General features: G+C 40.8%; 1 protein-coding gene across 6 annotated transcripts in view; it reads left to right on the forward strand.

Moving 5' to 3' along the window:
- Positions 1-18,017, forward strand: part of BIRC6 (baculoviral IAP repeat containing 6) — a 165,484-nt gene that overhangs the window by 115,385 nt on the left and 32,082 nt on the right. For 5 of the 6 annotated variants that reach the window (XM_032947717.2, XM_032947718.2, XM_032947720.2 and 2 more), the window contains exons 67-70: positions 9,474-9,690; positions 13,523-13,594; positions 14,896-15,038; positions 16,856-16,963. In XM_032947717.2, coding sequence (XP_032803608.1) covers positions 9,474-9,690; positions 13,523-13,594; positions 14,896-15,038; positions 16,856-16,963 — 540 coding nt within the window. The remainder of the gene's footprint in view (positions 1-9,473; positions 9,691-13,522; positions 13,595-14,895; positions 15,039-16,855; positions 16,964-18,017) is intronic. The other variant, XM_032947722.2, reaches the window with a different exon arrangement.

Consider the following 18,017-nt stretch of genomic DNA (forward strand, 5'->3'; position numbering starts at 1 on the left):
GTGTGCCGTGCCGGCCTTCCATGGTGCTCGCTAGCAGCACTTGCCCCAAAAGTCTGTTAAAGCTATACGATTGATCTTTGTGTTTGGTCTATATATTTGTAGTATAGACAATGAGCTGTTTGTTTATATGGTGGTCACCGACACGATCTGGTTATGGTACTCTTGAACTCAATCCCATGTGCTGGGCACCCATAAACCCAATATAAATGTAATATTTAACTATTACTCATGTGCAAGGGCCCCTCTCCCTATGGTGGGGGGTTGAGGGGGGGGCACTGCCCACGTGACCCCTCCACCACCTTTTCCCCTTAGTGTTAAGTTCGAGTCTGTGCTCATATAAATGTGATATAGGGCATGAGGCTTGGCCTATAGTTTTATAGTAAAGACAACGTGCTGTTTTTAGGTGGCTATTATAATTTAAACAAAAAATACCTTGTTTTTATTTTATTTATATCAGTATTGTTAGCTTAATGGTCTATACTGGCTTTGCGAGATATGAAGAGTAAACGTGACTTTACCGAAAAAACTAAGAATATGAATTACTGCAGTCACGAAAGCTTTAAATCAAAAGTAATAACCATGTTACATTTTAAACTGTCCCAATATTCAGGGTGTAAATCAAGTCAAGTGACATTATTTCATATGTTGAACTCTGAAAGTTGTCTGCACAGTCAATATTTATTCCTCGACAACAAAAAAATATACACTTTCTGATTCGATTAATACATCTTTACCTGAACAAACATGTAAATATGTTAGTGCTTCAGCACACGGATGTGTTGGAGAGCAACCATTCAACATTTAATACATTAGGTATGACATTTCACTGGTAGTTACAACCAGCATCATCTGGCAGTTCCCAGAACTGTGAAAATGTCCTCCAGTCTTGCGCCTTACATAAGGGATGTGATGTCATCAATTTGCGCCCACAAGGGAGCAGGACGTAACTCTTTAAAGGTGAATATATTTGCATACATTATGTTATTTTAGTTTCCATTTTTTATTTGGCAATATAAAGATATATACTTAAATCTTAACTTAAAGCTTTCGTGACTGCAAGAATTAATATTCTTTGGGTCTTTCGGTAAAGTCACGTAGATAGGTTCAAAGAAAATAACAAAAAACTACGACGTTTCGATCGCAACACAAGCGGTCGTCTTCAGGAAAAGGGGGGTTAGCTTCCAAAGGCAAACTGTAAGGGTTTGAAATGGGCATAGCCCAAATGTCAGCAGCCAATGTTAATGCAAGTGGTGGGCAACCAACCCGACGGTGGTTGTTATTCCACCAATCAAAGGGCTGCCAGGTGAAAATTAGCATGTTAATGAGAGATTAGCATGTTAATGGGAAATCGCAGAGCCGCGACCGAGGGGTAGTTGGTGCGTGAAGTGACTGTGTTAGCGTGAAGCTTGTGAAATGGGCGTGAAGTACAACTAACATCGGGAGGTGGTAGGATGGGAACATCATAGCCAGTTATGATTTAAACTGGTTGATGACGTCCTTCCAATGATTGCTCAGTTTGTACCCATCTTTTCGGTTTAAATTGTGTCTCTGTCTATATATATGGATGGCTTCATGAACGAATCTTTGTTGATAGCCAGTGGGCTTGCAGAGTACTTTCGTCTTAGAGAAATCAATTTCATGTGAGCCCACCGCATTAAAACAATGATCAGCGATGGCCAAGGTATTGGTCCTACCGTGTTTCAGATCTGCCTTATATTCACGAACACGGTCCGAGACATGTAGCTGTGTCTGTGGCAGTAGTTACATTGGGGAAACTTACATCACGATACAAGTTAGGCATAATTATTTGGTTGTAGTGGATGGTTGTGTTTGATTATATATAATTCATTATTTGAGATGTCAGTGAGCTACATATATTTACGTGGTGATGCTGGTTAGTCATAGTTAATTAGTTGTTATACATGGTTAGTAATGTAATAATGCTGTGTTCGTTTCAATTAATGTAAATACATTTTTGTTTAAGGTTATCATGTGATGACTTAATGATGCGTTTCCAAGCCATTCTTGGCATTTAAAAAATGATATTTTTTATTCCTCTCCGTTTAAAAGGATTCTTGAATTAGGCTTGGCCAATAGTAATTAGCTTTGTGCAGAACATCAACGTTATCAAAATAAATTGAAGGCCCTTGTTGGCGGGCGTGTTCCGCAGCTGCCGACAATTGTGTTCGTGAATATTTCACGGTCCTCAAGGTGTTCTTTTCTTTTTGCGCTAATCTTGTGAACAGCATTCCCTCGTTATTCGTGAACATGCTAGCCCGCGATTTTGGCTATCTGCATCGACAGAGAGAAAGAAAGTGAGATAAGGTGATGAGAGAGAGAGTGATGAGATAAAGAGATGAAAGAGATTAATTACCGGAGCTTTAGAAGCATCTGCAGGCGTTTCGCTACGATATTCGTAGGCCATCATCATTATCTGTAAAATGTGGTATTCGCGAGCATCTCCAGAACGTATCCTTCACAAATAACAAGGGAATACTGTACTTTCCGACTCTTGTCTTGCCCTCCACAACTGTGGAGAGTAATGACCTGTAAGGTCAAGTTCACGAGACATACGGAACCGAGGCGTGCACAAGGTGGACCACTGCATACGTTGTGCCAATGACTGCGAGGACTTTGAATGTGCTTTGATTTAACAGTTGGAACGTGATCCACGAGGAAGGTCACGAACTCCAGGATTCACTTTTCTATTGACGTCTAAAGTGCCTTGGCACCATACTCGACCAGAATGTCATTTGAGCACCACATGCAGAATACAGTCAGGTCCTTGCAATTTTCATATCGGGGTTCTATAACACATTCGACGACGATTGAGTCCATGACATAGCCAACACGGTGGAATGTAGCACAGTATCGACAAGGCTCGATTGTTACAACTCACTTCTGTACGTCCCGGGACGTCTGGCAAAAACATAAAGATGAAGCATGTACATTATTCTCTGGCACGCGTCGTGACGGGTACTGCAAGATCCGACCATGTCCATCCAGTCCGCCTAGCTTCCGGTTGCCCGAATGAATACATTATAAGGTTGCGCTCATTATACACACAGTGTTTGCCAAAACTGAAACCACAATACCTTGCTGATCTCAAGGAGCATAAACCATGACGCAAACACCAGTCATCCTCGCAGCAGCTTTTGGCTAGCCATCGAACGAAGATGGTCACCGCATCGCATGCTTCCAGATGCACTTCTGTGGCCGTCTGGAACGCTCTTCTGGTATTCAGAAGCCACTGGAGTTATGCACTTTAAAATCTATATTGAAAACCCATTTCTTTAGAACTGCTTTTTCTGTTAAGTTTGTCCTTCCCCCGCACCTCCGATGAGCATGGTTAACTACGATGCCAAAGACTTTCCACGTACATACATGCGTACATGTAGAAGTTGTTTCGGGTACATTGTCATCCCTGGAGTGCCTTGATGTAGTGATGAGTCGAAGTGTGCGCAGTTCCTTTCCTTATTTGTAAGCACCTGCACATGAAAGCCTGTGACTCGAAACGAATGTCTGTCCCATTGGCATTACTTTCAAGTTTATGAAAGTAATGCTGGCATGGCTGGATTGTATATTTGGCATTCCATTCTGTCATCAGTTATGCATAGCAAATAAGAGACAGCCTTAACGTTTTAAATGGCAATGAGCAGGTACGTGTTGGTTATAAAACCAGCGTGGATTTCGTGAAATTGGCATTGTGTTTTTAAATTTCCTAAAAAGTAACATTACATTTATGAGTAATTGCTGTAACGTTGGTAGCAATGACAACACGGAATTATAGTGTGCAATAACATGGCATAATTTAAAGGTTCGCATTTAATATTTAAGAAGTATTCAAAAGACTTCGAGTAACACACGAAACTAACAGTCGCTCGTCATGTGGGATTGCTCTCGTTAGTAGAAACTTATGCATTCGAATGTTTGCGCTAGAGAGTGAGCGTTGTGGCCAGACACTGGGGAAGAGTGGTGTGTGAGCCACGAGTTCAATAGGGTTGCAGCTCGTGCAGCAAGCCAAGAAATTGGCATGCGCCCATTGGGTGAGGCAGCCTCAATCTCACTCCGCCTTTCTCAAAAGTATGGCCGCAAAGAGTAGTAGTTGTTGTCGATGATGTTGCTGACAAAAGAAATGTTTCCAGTGTAAACCAATTGCTCGAGTGTATATTTTTTTTTATATCGAGACACCTAACCTTACGTTTTGTTGTGCTCCCATCACAACAGGCGCATACTTCCTTTCGGCAATGTGAGCCTGATAAATTGGCCACACTGCAATGTTTTCTGGGCTGCAATGAGACTAGTTGCTTGCTGTCCTGCGTTGCGTTGGTGTTGCCTGCCCCGTGCAGGACATCGTGCGAATGTGTATGTTGCAGGCATTTGCATTGTGCAGAAGGTTGCTCGTCACCCCTGTGGTTCCGTTGCTCTACAGGTGTGTTTGTCATCAGCTGTGGAGGTGTAAACGGATTGAGAAAAACCACTTCGTATATCATGGGCACTTAATTGGGCTTGTAAGAATTCCTTCCAACACACAACATCCGCTTGCTAAATGGTATGATAAATGATGGTACCAGGATGTTTTGAGGAGATGGGTAATTAGGTGATTGAAAGTGACATAATTGACCTTGAATTATGCAGTGCCTGATTTGATGCTTTCAAGTATCCGTTGTTGCTATGCTATTGAGCAGCCTGTTGTGTGTTACACTTAAGGTCATTCATTTGAAATTGTCATTTATTCCATGTTGAGATATATAAATGACAGTCATTTGGTAATGTATTATACTGGCAAGGTACACAAATGTTTCACATTAGTGCTTATTTGAAGCTGTTTACTTCATGAAACCAATTTTGAAGATGGACTTTTGAAATGTAATTTGAATACAACCACACTGTAAATACAACTGTTGTTGATATAAGTGCTTTATAGGACACAAAACAGGACATTGTGTGGACATTTGAGCTGCTCAGTAGAATGCCATCTGCGATAATAATGTGTCATCTGAGGTTATTCACTGAAGCCTTGTCTAGTGCATGATGCAGCATTGTTTTCCGTTATGTAGACTGACTTTAATGAAAATTGCATTTAATTGTAAGTTTAACTTATCTAAACTATAGTTGTCTTCTACTGTGCTTTATGTACTGTTCTGAATTGTTTTCATTTGGAGTACCCCTTGAGACATTCGGTAATTTTTACAATCTAATGGGCTGTGCACAATAAGTCTGAGCAGATATGTGTAGCAGCTTGTTGACCGTGATGGCAGGTGGAAGGGACTCTTAGATTTTCTGCATTCCATGAATGCCCCATTTGGTAAGAAAATTAATTACTGTGCCGCAGTCTTGGCATTGCTCTTGATCATGAGCTCGTAAGCGATGCCTTAATGCAGTGCTTACCATCTCTCAATGACACGGAGACACATTTATGACGCTGTGGGGACCGGCTTCACTTAAATTTATCGCTTGTTTCTTGATGCTGGAAATGCTATAAAATCTTGATGCATAATTTTGACGTACGCTATCTAGTTTGAATAGTGCACAGTATTAGGGATGAAGCAATGTTTATTGTCTGAGAGCAACCGTACATACATGAATGTGTCAATGACGAATTTTACTATTATCATGGGGCAAGTTATATAAAGTGAAATGTAAAACTGGTCATGTCACGAAGCAACGTGTGTGCAGTGAAACTTGCTGACCAATGGGCAGTTTGACCAAACAAGATGTTTCTGACGATTCACAGCCACCGTCGCCACCTTTGTCAGTATGATCAGTCCTACCACACAGTGACATTGTACAAAACCGCACAGTGGCATTCAATATTTAATGTACGTATATGCTCATAATGCATTGCTTTAGTGTTTTTAGTGGCACGTTTACATTCCTATGTATTCGGTATATTGTTTGGCTTGGAGCATGACTATTGCCAATGTATTGTTTTTGTTCAGTTTAATTTCACATTGCCGTTATTGTACTTGCAAACTCAGCAGGGAAAAGCTTAGGTGGTTAAGGTGGTTACTTTGGTGGCCACTGACCTGGCTTCCGTGCAGGGTCTGATTGGATGTGAAATAAATTAGCAGATTCTGTCCACACTGTCTCAAAATCTGACGACGCTGCTCAAGTAATGATGGCCGAGCAGGGAATGTGCGGTCATGTACATTTAAATAGCATAGTGATACAAGGCGCTAACAATTTTAGCCATTTAGGGGTCGCAGTTGAATCGGCCGCAGGTGTGCTGAGGTAACACAATGGTACCTGAGCCCAGGGGAATAATGACGGACATGTTCATATGCAGTAGCACTGCGTGTTGTTGCCACTTTCCTGGTGGAACATAGTAGTAGTCAGTTCTCCTACAACATGGTCGTTGCATTCCTCAAGAACGCCGCGTGAAGGGAAAGTGGCGTTATAATAAACATTGATTCAATGGGAATGAAGGGGTTAAGGGGTAATAGGTTTCGAAAACACCATGGCTCACATTTTTCTTGACAGTTTGTTTTAATATTGTTGATTTTTAAGTGTTCTTTTATAATTACTGTGTATGATTAAATTATAACATGAAAATGGGTGAAAAATGCATGTTACAGTGTTAGTCGCTAAGCGAGACAACGTTACCATGGAGGAGGGTGAGTAGAGAAAATAATGAAGGGTGTGAAGTGATAACTCCTTGTAATGTGACAGTGCGATGGAAACCAAGGTTTTAACAATAGGTTTAACAGTGCTGTTTAGAATACGGTTTGTTTATGGAAATGTGTAATTTGCATTGCAATGATGACATTTGTATCGTGAACAATATTACTGTTCTATATGCAAGCAACCATATCTGTAGTTGTAATTGCTGTAACTACAGTGGTATGTTCAAAATATTAAAGCCGTTATTGTGAATATTCTCTTGAGTATGATGCCCCTCATACATTAAGTTATATTGTCTCTCTGCATCCGAGTTAAATAAGTTTCTAGATTATGTGGGTTTTATGAATGCAGGCAGGTGTTTTTAAATTGCACTTATGAAATGTTTTACACCGAGGGTGTGCATCTTTCAAATATGCTCATGCTCTTTTATTTTTAAAAGCACATTATTTGTTGGTCTTTACTTAAATTGAGACTGTTGAATAATGGATTGCACTTTCTATTTAGTTTTTTTGATTGTCTATTTACTTCAAATGTAATCTTTTTTTTCAATTACTCATTTGGAATCTCAAGAACAATCATCGACCTACAGTGCGGAAACTCAGCAGAATTCTTGCAGTATAGGGTGATCATTGATATGCTCTGAGACTCAGGGTTTCTGTATGAACAAGCACAATAATTCATTTTTATTTTTTCTATAAGCTTTCATGGTGGTTTTCTTCCCGTTATTTTAAATTTTCTGTGCTTTTAATAATTGCTGTCATTTATATTTTGTAATGTTTGTAATTGTTTGACCCATAGTGCCTTAAATATGACTGTCTCAATGAGCTCTCGCCCCGCTCCAAAAAGGATGTCCTTGTGTTTGTACCACATGTATACGTGCGAGCATGTGGGCCCATATGCTGTTAAGTGGCTGTTATGTGCGACCTGATGAATGTTCAGCTGCAATCTGGACCTACAAACCTCATAAATTGGAAAACAAAATAATTATATACAGCTCCCGAAATGTAAATTAAGGTTCGTATAAAATAGTCAACATTTTAATTATGGGCATTTTTTAGACTACTTTATTGTCACCTATTACTCGGATATAAATGTATTTTCTGCTACTTATTCATTTAAATTTGATCCTCGTTTTTGTCTTTGGACTGCATGAAATGGGGCTATTATCGGAGGCACCGCGTTTCATAAAACGCTTGCATCAAACGCACGATTTAAATAATCTCCCGAGAAAAACAGCTCTGACATTATTATATGGCAAAAACAACGTTGCTGTTATGCTCCCATAAAAGCCATTATAGCTTTTTGATGCAAGCTTTCTAATTTTGGCGCCTCAAATACTGCACTGCAGGTACACGGCATTTGCGCTGCTCATGAAACCACTTCTATTAACAAATTCGGAACATTGGCACTGTTTCATTTTAGCGCAATGTTTTATATATATAAATAAATATTGGGATGGTGTTGGCATTACAGTTTTCCCATTATTGAGTGCGATTATTATAGTTTTTAACATTTATTTCATACACCACCTGGCAGTGTGATCAGATTACAATGGACAGCATTAAGTATCTTGATAGCATTAAGTATCTTCATATCATTTATTATTTTTCCAAGGTTTAATTTGTTCTCTATACTTCCTAGGTTTGAGTTTCAGGGCCTCGAAAGCCTTTGGTTTAATGAGAATTAGATTTATTTCCTTTCTAAATCCTCACAGATTTGTTTTTACTACATACGATTGTTTCCACCAATTGCTGCAGTTTATTACAACGTCATACAAGAGACTATACAAATGTGCATTTAACGTGCATGAAATGTATTCAGTCTGAATCACATTTGAAGTAAAATAGACTAATATTTTTATGGGAATAACGTTATGTATTCAGGGCCTTCTTTTTCAAAGTTTAATTTTCCTTAATTTTCACAGGTTTTGAGGTTGCCTTGGTTCTTAAAGTCTTTCCAAATTATTTCAAACAAAAGCATTGTTTTACAACTTTGACCTGATTTCAAGGAAGATGTGTATAATCCAACTGGAATGACAATTCAATCATTCGAGCAACTCTGCCATTTTAGTTAACTTTGCATTTTGTTACTGCCATAAAATTGCACATCACAATTCTTTGCTTGAAATGTGATATCACTTGCCAGTAATTTCTAGGTCTACCATAAATGCCATGGAGTGCTTTGATGCCCACCAAATAATCTTTATTCTTGCTGATATACGTTCTCCTTGTACTTGAATACGATTCTTGGCTTATACATATGGAAAAGAGCAAAAGCTGCTGGCCTTATTTTAAAGCTTTTTAAGGCAGCTTCTGGGACTTTGTTTTTAAGTAGACGTGCCCAATAAGCCACCCAACATTGAGTGCTGTGGTGTAGCCTCACGTTTGCGTAACACTGTTGCTGTATCATTTTCAGTTAGCGGTGCTGTCCTGTGTTTTTTCTTTTAGTTGCTGAGCACCGGCCCAGATGCTCAATATTCCAAACAGCAACAAACATTACTCTTGAAGTTGTAATAGATAAAAGTAAATACGTTTCCTGAATGTAGAGGTGATAAGAACTTGGAAAAAGAGATGATAAGAGGGAATTCCAAAGTCAAGCAATGCGAGGATAGAAGCGGAAGTATAATTATTGTGACCTGCAGCGTGGTGTTGGTGGTGGTTGTTGAACGCCGTGTGTATTGAGACGACATAATTGGCCTGGTAGACCAATTCCTCAACATGGGCGGAGGAATCGACGCGTTAAGTTTACAAGACTAGTAACTATGGTAATGCTATCGCAGCATGTGCTTGTGGGGCTGGTGTCCTGTTCTGCCGAGTGACACGTGCGATGCACTGCTGCCGTTTCCGCAGTTTTGGACATGGCGCGCCACGTGCCGCTGTACCGGGCTCTGCTCGAGCTGCTGCGGGCCATTGCCCTCTGCCCGCCGCTCGTGCCCCTTCTGCTGCCCCTCTCGGGAGGGCCACCCTCTGACGTCCAGGAGGACTCTGAGACCGCGTCTCAAGGCTGCATCTCTGCCCTGCTCACAAAGATGAAAACCTGTGTTGACACGTACAGTAACAGACTCAGGTGAGAGGCACACACACACACACACATTGCCAGTTCACAAGGTTGCAACTATGATAATGAGCTGGAGGGCTGCGTGTGAACCAGCTGTGACCCTGTTGAGTGGTGGGGCACAGCTGATCGCATGTTACACGTGAAGAGCATGACTCACTATGAGATGTTTTTGATGAATGTGATATATTATCAAATATACAGATTGTCCTTTGAATCATCAGTATTTTCTTTCATCTGGGTTTGATTGAATATTGAATGGAAGAATAAATTGGGGGTGATGTAAGTCTTTCATTGCTTGGTTCCATAAAATTGGAAGATTACATTGCTTTGGGACAAATTTTATTTCAGGACAAATGTTTGCTTAGATGCTGTGAATGTTTGTAGTTTAGCATGCTGTTGTGGTAGGAGCGTCTTGGATTAAGTGGGTTTTAATTAAGGCAGGAAATGACCTGGAAAAATGTGTACCCACCTTTTATTTAATATTTGATTGACGCGTTCTTCCTTGGTAGGGACTTTATGCTTTTACTCATTTTTACCAGTTACCAGTGCGCGAGTACAACAAGAAATTTGGCCGAACATTACCACATTTCTCGTCGTAAGACTTGGAACAGGTTTGAATAGCAAAGTGCAAACTGCATTGTGGAGTGACTGAATTTGTTTAACTATCGGGCTTAGAGTTACTTATACATTCTGCTCCTGAATTCCTTTCTGCTCATATTTGGATTTTTTGGGACATATTTGCAGGAATGTATTTTTTTTATTCTTTGGGTCTTTCGGTAAAGTTACGTAGATAGGTAAAAATTTTTTTACAAAAAACTATGACGTTTTGATCGCAACACAAGCGGTCATCATTAGGTGGAGAAAAGAAAAAGAGGGGTTAGCCTCGAAGGCAAACTGTTTATAAAGGTTTAAAATGGGCGTAGCCCAAGTGTCAGAACGGAGTGGGCGGGGCACAAGAGCCCTGGGGGAGCATGAGCGGAGGGATTAAAAACGGTGGGCCTCGGCATATTGAGCGGCGAAGGTTATGAAGAGATGCCGCGACACTAAGGTAATACCAATCTCCTTTACATTGACATCTGCTGCTGTCACATCTTCTAATGCTAAACGGATCTTGTTCAGGGCAGGCTTTAGCCTGATCTCAGAGATAATAAGATTGCTCCGAATTGAACTAGATCTTTTGGACAAGACACTCCTGAAATCACACTTAACATTGAAAGAAAAAATTTCCACATCTGATTGGGAACATGTAGATAACATGACAGCCTCTTCAGCCGCTGCAATGTCAACTAAATTCAAAGATAACCTGATTTACAAGTTCAACCTCCTTTCCAAGAAGAAGCCAGATCCACACTTTAAAAGTTAGACGTTGACAAGGTTGTTATTAATCCGAGTAATAGTCCAATTTCCGACAGCCTAAAATCGGTTCTAGGTTGAAGGGTTGAATTTCGCAGTCACCCCTAAACACATCCCAGTGGATGATATTATTGCCCAGGTCGATGTAGCCCTTAAGGGTTTGGGATACATCACTGCAGACGTGGCAAGATCGGAAATCGCTGCAATCCTCATAAACGCTAAGACACCTATCAGCAACATCAGTAAGGATGAGTGTTTTGAGCTATCTCAATTAAAAAAGAGGGATGACATTGTCATCCTCTCAGCCGACAAGGGCAATGCCACGGTCATCATGGGCAAAACCACATACAATAACAAAATTCAGGACCTACTTAATCATGGTAGCTATACAAAAACTTAAAGAGATCCCACCAACAGCCTCGTTACAAAAAACAATATCATCACTGATTCGACTTATTTAATCGAACAAACCAAGCAGTGTCCTTAAAACCCTCTGCTGCTAGACCACCCATATTGTATGGTTTACCAAAAATCCATAAAGAAGGGACAACCCTTCGTCCTATCCCTCTCTACCATTGACTCACCCACCTGCAAACTGGCCCGATTTCTGTCTGAGACCCTTACAACCATTCACTGGTAAGACCGCCTCAACTGTACTTAACTCAGCTCGCTTGGTATCGTTAATTAAGAACATCTCACTGTCCAGGTGATTTGCTCGTTAGTTTCAATGTAGTCTCTTTGTTTACTAAAGTTCCTGTGCCTGACACCATTGCAATCATTGAAGGTTTGGTCCAACAAGGACTGATTTCTGATTTATCGGCCCTGGTGAGACACTGCCTCACCAACACATACTTCACCTGGAATGGAACATTCTACAAACAAGTTGAAGGCACCCCAATGGGTTATCCCTTATCTCTGGTTGTAGCCAATGTTTTTATGGAAAAATTTGAGACAGACGCCATCCAGGCATCCACTCTACTTCCGTCCCTGTGGAAGAGGTACGTAGATGGCACGTTCGTCATCTGCCCACATGGCCGACCAGCTCTGAACCAATTCCTCAACCACATCAATTTCATACACCCAGCCATAAAATTCACCATGGAGGTGGAAAATGATGGCAAGCTACCATTCTTGGATGTTTTAATCGAAAAGAGACCAGATGGCTCAATGGGCCACTGTCTACAGCAAAGCAACCCATACTGATGCCTACCTAAAGCCCGACTCCCACCACCATCCATCCCAGAAGAATTACCTCATCAAAACTCTACACCATAGAGCTCGATGTATCTCAGACCATCATCACCTAGCCAGTGAACTGGAACATGTACAACAAGCTCTCAAGATGAATGGCTATTCAGCTACACAATCCGTAAAGCTATAACCCTAGCCGTTGGGAAAGAGCCATCTGAGGACCCAATCAAAACCATCACCTTGACATACATAGCAGGGGTCACCAAAAAGATTTCCAAAGTCATGAGCAAACACAAGGTTCAATTCAACACAGTACATAAAATTCGTGATCTGATCCCATCTGTGAATGATGTGATCCCTGACATTAATTACCCTGGCGTCCACAAACTAAGCTGTGTCTGCGGCAGTTGTTACATTGGCGAAACTAAGCGACATGTGTCGGACCATGTTTGTGAGCATAAGGCAGATCTGAAACACGGTAGGACCAATACTTCGGCCGTGGCTGGTCATTGTTTTAATGCGGTTGGCTCACACGAAATTGATTTCTTTAAGACGAAGGTACTTTGCAAGCCCACTGGCTATCAACAAAGATTCGTTCATGAAGCCATCCATATATACAGACATAGACGCAATTTCAACCGAGAGGATGGGTACAAACTCAGCAATCACTGGAAGGACGTTGTCAACCAGTTTAAGTCATAACTGGCTGTAATGTTTCCATTTTAACACTGTCCGTTGCTCACCAGTTTTTTTAATCCCTCACATTAACATAACCTCCGCTCAATATGCCGAGGCCCACAGTTTTTAATCCCTCACATTAACATAAGCTCCTCCGCTCATGCTCCCCCAGGGCTCTTGTGCCCCGCCCACTCCTTTCTGTCACTTGGGCTATGCCCATTTTAAACCTTTATAAACAGTTTGCCTTTAGAGGCTAACCCCTCTTTTTTTCTCCACCTGATGATGACCGCTTGTATTGCGATCGAAACGTCGTAGTTTTAATATTTTTTTTAACCTATCTACGTGACTTTACCGAAAGACCCAAACAATATGAATTCCTGCAGTCACGAAAGCTTTTAAGTCAATGTATTTTTTGCAGGATATCTATTCGTTTAGCTAGTATGAAGTTGGACATTTTTATTTTTTAATAACTACAGCAATAGCAAAATTTATTTCACAAAAAATGTGCCGTGCACCAAGATTATATTTTAAAGTGTAGCTTTGTATCAGGGATTGTATATGTATGAACAAAAATTGGCTCTTCTTATTGGCCCTGAAAACTTTTTACTTTGGAACCCAGCAACCTTTCACGGCATTGCGGAGGCGGAATACGAAATGCAGTTCTCAACTCATCGCTGTACAGCCGACAAACGTAATGCACATTAATGCTGCCACACACTTTAAGCTCATTTACATTTGCTTGGCTTCTCCGTGAGTTTGCACTTATCCATTGGTTTGCAGCTCTTACTCAGTTGGCAGCTATGCAATCCAAATCTCCAAAGCCTTAATTTACCTGCTATGGACACTGCTTTAATAAAAATTTGGTGTTTATTACAGGCCCCCACAGTTTTTCAGGGTCATATCAGCTGTCCACCCACGCTAGCTGTGTGTATTATGTTGGGTAACAGTCGAGGGGCCACAGGGCGTGACTGCGTGGCCTGGGGTTGGCTTAATATGTGATGGTTATTTTGCTAGGACTCAGGAACAAGATCCCTGTGTTATTAAAAAAAATCACGGATGTGACTGGGTGGCTCATAGGTCATAGCACTGAGCTAGCACCGCTCAGATCTTTGGATCGAATCCAGGCGGCCGCCTGTGATTAAACCAGGTTCTCAAGTTCAGTGAGTTGATGGACGCAGCCCAGTCGTCTGTGAATGCAATAAAAAATATATCCATCAAGTTAAATTTGTTTCTACAAATAATTTGGCTAAATCCCAGCTCTGGGAAATAAAATATCGGTTTTAGAGTGATTTGAACATTACTCTCATGCAGAGTGAATGGGATGTGCTCAGAGGTCGTTGTGACCAGAGGTCGTTTGAAGGACGACCTTTGAGATTCCTTCAAGCGACCTTTCATAGGCCACTTTTTCGCACTCAGCAATTGCACTACTGCTCGGGAGCCATGGATTTTTAACCTAATGCCTTGACAACCGATACGTCCGCAAATTTGCGCATGTTATGAATTGCATTATTATTATAGCACAATCTGGATCACATTAGTGAACATGACAATTATTTTTTCATTTGTTTTGGATGTTCTCGTTTTAATTTTTAAAATTATTTTTTATCTTAAACATATTACTTTCGTCAAAGAATGTATGGTGGTTAAAAGAAACAAATCAAGTGCACCGGAACATTGAAATGATGGTGCTGTAAATTTAGGTTGTACTCAGGAAATGGAGCACGTTATTGACTCATTTCTAAGAAGCATTATTTATAATGGGGGAATGATGGGGAGATGTAATGTCTTGCAATTGTGATGCACATTTGTCTTGGTGAAGTGGAAACCTGTAATTCACATTGCAACTGGGTTCATTGGCAACTCCTCTGGGCTCTAACCCCGCTTGTTTTGATGTCTGTATTTGTCCCAAGAGAATCTCATGCCAGCCATAGACAGTTCGTTGGTGTATTTCCTATTAATCTTGTAATGAGTAACGTCATTAAATATCTGTAGGTCAAAGAAGGAACGGGGCAAAGCCAATGGGAAAGTGGATTCAGAAGCCGAAGCCGAGGGCCTCACCCTGCTGGTACCTGACATCCAGAGGACAGCGGAGATTGTGCACAAGGCAACCACCAGCCTCAAGCAGGCCACACTCGGTACGCTGGCCCACCAGCTTCTCATACTCATGCCTCCATTCAAACCATGTGTACTCCCTACTGTGCTCCACTACCAACTGTTCACATGCGCTTGTATTTTCCTTTAAACCACATGTTTAGGGCGGTTGGCTACGTGTGGTGCGAATTATATATACATGTACTCATTACCACATTCCACTGCCACTTCTTACACTTGCTCATGCCTACATTCGAACCACATCCACTGCCATTCTACTCCACTAATATCCCTTCTCACACGTAAACACTCGTGGCCAACACGCCGGACTTGCTTGGGCCCCCTCTAATGCTTTTTCACGTACTCATGTCAACATACAGGTTCGTGATTGCTATCACACTCACCCAATCGGATTTTCATGCAACCACTTTTGATCACTGCAGAATTCTACGCAGCCCTTTGGTTTTTGTTCATGTAGTTTACGCACACTTTTATCAACTCGAAAAAAAATCCCTCTTTTCCTAGCTAAGATGTACTTTTGTAATGTCCAATACACTATTGTTTGAACATGGTCCTCCTTCCAGCTTCTTTCTGGCTGTGCGTTTTAAAAATAAATGTACGGTTGGCTTGGATAATCTTCCTCATTCCCCATGGGAATACTGCATTGCTACAATTGAGCGTATTGCTATTGAATCTTCACTGCTTTTGTGTATTGCCTCATTTATAAGGACTAATAAACAGTTAATGTTCTGTTAAGCAATTTGCACTTAAAGCTATTAAGATGGTCTGAACATTTGGCTTAATTTTCCTTTTCTTTATTCAATGGCTGTCCCTTGCTTTCTTGCAGATGTTTGTTTGCAACACGCATCTTAGCTCATCTTTCTGTAGTTATAAAAACAATTGTTTACTCATTTGTATAACTGGTAATGATATTTTTTGTGGAGCTAATGTGTATTACGTACTGATATACTTCAATGTTATTGATGTCCTTTGTACGTTGAGTATTTAGTTTTTTTAATTAACACTTCAATTATAATAATCACTGCAATATCTTCAGCTGTATTCAGGAAACCAGATTTGTTTTTCCGTTTTGTACATTCTTCATAGGACAAAAAAAACTTCCATTTCCCTAAATCTGTGGTTTTATGAGAGGCATATGAAACTTTTATTGAAATTGTTTCCCGACCAAAGAGAACGGACAGAAAACTTAAGGCTTATACAAATGCTGCGGAGCATTTTAAATTGGTTATTGCATGCAGTACATTGCCTACAATACCCAGTAAATCCTACAACAATGCGAGGCGTAGCCTGTCTCCTTGTGGCCGAGACGAGACAGCCTTCTGGAATGTGTGTGCACTTTCTTGCCATGGAGCGGATTACTTGTTCACACGAGCAGGGGCAAGTTCTCGCAAGTTCTGTTTGCAGAGCTTTGCTAAGAATGGTGCTTTATGCTGCCTTTGCGATAGTCGCACAATGGATATGGCTGCCACATCAGGAGTTGTGGTTTCGACTGCCCTTATCTTGGTTTGCTAGGTGACTGTCCTTGCTAGGGCAAACAGTGTCGCTGTTCAGCTTCGATTTTCATTTCTTCATATCTCTGCTTATATCAAAGTGCTGCCTCTGCACAAACCTCCCTTTTTACCCTTTGCTTACCACCTTTCAAGCTGAGATTTTGAAAAGTGCAATGTGGTGTGAGATCATGAATTCTGAGTGTGGCTTCTTTGAAAGTAAATTAAATGTCTGTTCTTAATACTTCCTTCAGTATGTTCCATATTTCTATAATCCTGTTCTAGTTGTTGTGGCACTTGTTCCACAAGACACCTGGCTAGATGTTTGATTCTTCGCCCATTCTCAATTTCAGACAAACAAGATCTTGAAAACAGGAGTATTTTTTCAAGACCCAGGATGTCTACTGCTGGAAAATCAATGGAGGAAAGATATGTTTCCATTATGAAGGACTTACAGTTTGGTGAGTAATTAGAGACATTTTGAGTAATTAGAGACATTTTTCTTGTTGTGGCCAATTATTTAGCACCTTTATTGCCTCTATGGGAACCCTATGTTGTTTTTCAGAGTCTAAGCAGGTCTTATGCTTTCACGTTATGCAATTCAGAAATGCCCAGTTAACAGTGTGCTAGTTCTGCTGAACTGGTCGGAGGATTGCTTCAGACTTTTATTCTAGTGTGGCACATGACATATTCTTGCCTTGATTATTATGCCTTTGCATATGTTTGCTATTTATCAAATGTTGAAGCACACGGATGATTATTTGCTCACGTGTTGTGTGAGCATTACCAGGTATTATTTCAGTACCATTCGTCTTTTCCTGCTTGCACAATTAACATTAATAGCCCAAATTTGGCTTCATATCTGAGCCTCATGAGATATTTATTGGACTAGCCAAAGTGTACCCCACAAAGAAAAATCACGGGTCGTTTCCACTGCTCAGTAGCAATGATTTTAGTGGCTGGATCCATATGCATACACGTTCACATCACTACCTCAAGCTGTGTAGGCCCTACGGTGGCTTGGGTCAATTGAACCGGACGCTCTTCAGGACTACGGCTGAGCAGCTGTGTTGCGAAACATGATCGCTGGCCGCCCCTACACCTGCCTGCTTGCCTGTCCCTGTATTGATTCGTAGTGCAGCAATTGAGGTGATTGACTTTTGATTGGACCATGAAATAACCGTTTTGGCTAACGAGCAGTTATTTTCTGTGGCACACCATGGCATGTTATACCTGAATAACATTGCTGTGGTTCAGTATATTAAAAAAAAACACACATACCTAAATACAGCATGTACATGTGCTGTAAGTAATATATTATGGTTATTGATAAATCATTATTTAAATGTATTCCATTACTGAAAATTATGAGTGCCTTGGTGCATGACTAGTTAATTACATTATGCGTATAATGTTCCGTTGTTTTTTCCTTGGGCAATTAAGTGGCTGTTTTGAATACACAGTCATCCATCAGTGGCACATGTTGTGGCTCTCGTGGCAATGTGCTGCAAGCAG

Source organism: Petromyzon marinus, chromosome 6, assembly GCF_048934315.1.
Source record: "Petromyzon marinus isolate PM22_M1 ecotype Great Lakes invasive population chromosome 6, UKy_Petmar_22M1.pri1.0, whole genome shotgun sequence".
Lineage (NCBI taxonomy): Eukaryota > Metazoa > Chordata > Hyperoartia > Petromyzontiformes > Petromyzontidae > Petromyzon > Petromyzon marinus.